The sequence below is a fragment of the Porites lutea genome, chromosome 4, assembly GCF_958299795.1.
Source record: "Porites lutea chromosome 4, jaPorLute2.1, whole genome shotgun sequence".
Taxonomy (NCBI): Eukaryota; Metazoa; Cnidaria; class Anthozoa; order Scleractinia; family Poritidae; genus Porites; species Porites lutea.
The window spans coordinates 36,304,175-36,307,932 of record NC_133204.1 but is presented as its reverse complement, the minus strand read 5'-3'; the positions used below and the strand labels follow the sequence as shown (position 1 = coordinate 36,307,932).

Here is a 3,758-nt window from a genome sequence, read left to right as displayed (position 1 = left end):
GAAAAGTCTGAAGCGGTTCTGGCCTTACTTGATAGTTTTCAGTGCATCTCAAAAGGTAAGCCTGAGTGATTATTGTATTTGTTTGTTTTTTATATCTAATTTAATGAAGTCGAGCGTAGTTTACGCGGCTATTTGGTTTACGCACGTTTGTAAGATTTGAGACAATGATCTGACCGAGAGTGACCGAGTATCAGGTTTGATTATCAGCTTATGGAACTTTAAAAAGCCTTTAGACATTTTCTCACCGCAAATAGAAAGAAAACGTTCCAAAGAATATTTGGTTACAATTCTGGCTGTAAAAGAAAGCGTTGAGCGATTTTCTTGCCTCGAGTTCATCTTTGAAAAAAGCAAACACCGGGAAGCCGGCTTAAAACGTAAACAAGGATTTTCAGAGACACTTTAATACTTGTCTTCGTGAATGAAAATTGTTGTCTCTGTATATGTTTCACCGAATTATTTTCCCTTTCTTTATTGATTGTTAGTAGTCTCTTTTGCAATTTTAATCGCTGTGCCGTTTGTTTTCAGTTGCTCAAGAACATCGCTTGCAAGAGTAGTCAAAATGCCGCGCGTATCAAACGCTTTTGAAGATTACAGATCTTTATAATAATTCTTTATTGTGTTGAAGCGTATAACTATATTAATCTTAATTTAAACAGTCGACTTGTCAAAAGTGAGAACTGGCTAGCCGTATAGGTGATTTTGGAAATTTTTTTGACGATTTCGCTAAAAGCCCACACGTGCTTTGATCGTCCTGAATATTGAACGAGTGCAATTTGTATTGCAAAATTGTGAAACACTGCATTCTGTCCGAGGTCTGTATGATGAAAACGGCGCCTCATGGTACTGTTTCACTTCAGATGTGATGTACAAAAAGTATAAAAGGTTGGTTTACACGTCCCCAGAATTGTTGGCAAGATTTTGTAAAGTAAACATGTCGAACGCAAACTATTCGGCCTGATTTGTTTTCCAGGCCTAATCTACTGTGATCAAGAGCCATGATCGAAGATGCTTGCTATTTTTTGGGTGTACATATAAAGGCTATCAACTCGATGTAAGATTAAGTTCACTCTTAGCTTGGACTGTTTGCAAATTATTTTTCTCGAAAATCACGTAGTCTTTCCCTCAAAAGTCACATGAATGTGCTCTAAAGTTAACTGATTTGTGGAATACAAGTTTATTGTTTGATTTGAATTATAAATTCGAGTTAATAGGAGCTCCGCTTTTAGCCCTGGCTAAATCTATATATTATTTATATTGGGAATGACCACCTTCTCCTGCCCAGTGTAGGGTACAATGCTACTGAAAGGAAAAAAAAGATCTTGCTTGAAGGCTAGTCTCCCTGGCAGCCGTTTTTTGGATGTCATTGCGGTCTGTGAAAGGACCTAAACTGAGGGCTAACAGGCGTATTTTGTCCTGAAAGGACAAGGCAATTTTCTGGCCTGGTGATTTATTCATTTTTTAACGTGGTATGTGAAAGGGGTACCATTTGTCAATAAAAGGTATATGAAAGGGGTACCTTCTGTGACTAAAATGGTCTATTGGAAGAACCGGGGGAAGACCTGAGGGAGGAGCCTCTGCGTATAAAATCTGATTTTGTTCAGTACCTCTTGGGCTCCCTATAAGGTACGTTGACCGGTTATTTTTGTAGGGGAGTGGTTCAAGCCGGTTTCGCGTTCGGCTAACAAGCAGGTTCTGCATCAGCCTCGACTTCAAGCTAGTTCCAGTTCTTGACGAAAATTCAAGACTTGCTAGTTGAGGGGCTCACGTCTTGTTGTTTAACGATAACAACTTTCTTGGCGAGTTTGCAGAAACAGAAAAGCCGGATGAATTCCTCTCTGTACTCCCTGTGATAATACCAGTATATAAAAGGATTTATACACGAGTTAACGAGCGAAACAACATTGAACGCTTTGTGGAACGGACTGCTAACGCGAGTGATACCAAACGGAGTTAAAGTGTAACTCAATTGGGCGGGAAGCCAACACAATGTGACCACAAAAGCTGTTAAAGCGCACATGCGCAGTACGAGCTTTTGCTGTCTTTCCCGGCGCTCACTGTGCGATGATTTGTCATTCAGATAAACAGGTGCACGAAACTTTATATGAGCAAAGGTAAGCCACGTGACGAAACAAGGGATCACAAAAGTGCTGACACTTTTGACGGAAATGAATGCTTGTGCACCTTCTCTACCATAGGGAACATCAACAGGAACGCATTTATTTCCACTGAGTTTTTGCTCAAGAAATTTGTGACTTTGCAAAGCACAGCTAGCGATCCAAGAAACCACTATGTAAATTAAGAGTCTTTTTCTTCCAAAGTGTTTTTTGTACTCCATTGGTCTCATCACACAGTACCAGCGTTCCACGGCAAGACATGTGACCAGGAAAACAGATTCTTTGGCCACCAGAAAGAGGAGGTACCTATTTCCCAGCAGCGCGCAAAACAGATGACCACCAAACCCGTCGGCTATTGGAAACAAGGGTTTATCCGAGACGTAACCGGGTGTTAAAATCAGGAAGGCTCCTGTCAAGAAAGAAATTAATTCAGGGTTGTTCAAACTCTGGACAGGGATATCTACTAGATATAAATCACGGCGGATAAGTATAAGTAAAACAATTGCCTCCTTTGAACAGTGATTTATCTGGGCCTGGTGTTTCAAATGATGGATAGCGCTATTCATCGGATGTATAACAATTATTCATCGAAGTGGAGGTGGTTATTGGCTATTGCAATCAAATCTCAAAGCTGTACAACTAAACTAATTCAATGCTTGACATATGTTCTGTAAAGATATGTACAGATCTACCATACCATCCTTGGGTAAGACAAAAGTGCATTGAAATCAAAGCATACTGTACCTGTAAGTAAATCAGTCAAGGCCAAGTTAAACAGAAGAGAATTATGTGGCTTTTTTAGCATGGCACGTTTCTTTAAGAGCACTACACAGAAGGCAAGGTTGAATACAAAAGCACAGCTCGCGATTATACTGAAGGCAACTTCAAGAGCATTCTGTGATTGGCTAGCTCCTTGGCCCGTATCGCCACCTGATAGGTTGGTTTCTGGTTGGATGGTCCCTGAATCTGTCCCGGTCGGGGCTAGAGTCATAGTCTTTTTCTGCTCTCAAATATGATGTCACTCGCTTTTCATGAAGAAAGAACTGCGAAAGTAAGTACAACACTTAATTTAGTGAGGAATCGGATTCGCTGTAAGGAATATACTAGGTATATTGCTGGAAACTGTTTCTCAAATTTTGGCATCTATTATAAGAGGTTCAATCCGTCATCGTCTTCCATTTTTCCCCTTTTACAGAGAATCATTAACGGTTATAACCATTTTAAGTATCCTTCTACAAAACCCTGTACGATGGCCATATAATTTTAGTCAAATAAAACTGAATCCCAATGGAGTTATGTGTATTCCCAACGTCTGTCTAATTTGGCAAATACTTTTCATAGTACTTTTCCAGGGGCGGATCCAGGATTTTTTTTAGGAGGGGGTGCAGTCGTCTCTTGCTCTACTTCAACACCAATAAACCACATAGTTGTTTTTTTTGCAGAATACCCGTTGTATTAGAAAACCGCAGGTCATCTCGGGGGGGGGGGGGGAGGGGGGTGCGCACACCCTGCACCCTCCCCTAGATCCGCCCCTGTTTCCATAGTACACGACAAAGACATTTTACAATTTTGCAAATTTCTTTCGTGCGTTTGGTATTATTTGCTATTCTTTGCATACAGTAACCATGGTCTGCTTGTATTGCG

The 3,758-nt window shown here is 40.6% G+C and overlaps 1 protein-coding gene across 1 annotated transcript; it reads right to left on the bottom strand.

Annotated features, from left to right (window-relative positions):
- Positions 1-1,738: 1,738 nt before the first annotated feature.
- LOC140934603 (apelin receptor B-like) lies at positions 1,739-3,152 on the bottom strand. Its single transcript, XM_073384201.1, has 2 exons — positions 2,859-3,152; positions 1,739-2,523 (listed from the first exon to the last, which is right to left on the bottom strand). Exons 1-2 carry the CDS (start codon positions 3,103-3,105, stop codon positions 1,739-1,741), a joined length of 1,032 nt encoding a protein of 343 aa, XP_073240302.1. The 5' UTR covers positions 3,106-3,152.
- Positions 3,153-3,758: the final 606 nt, after the last annotated feature.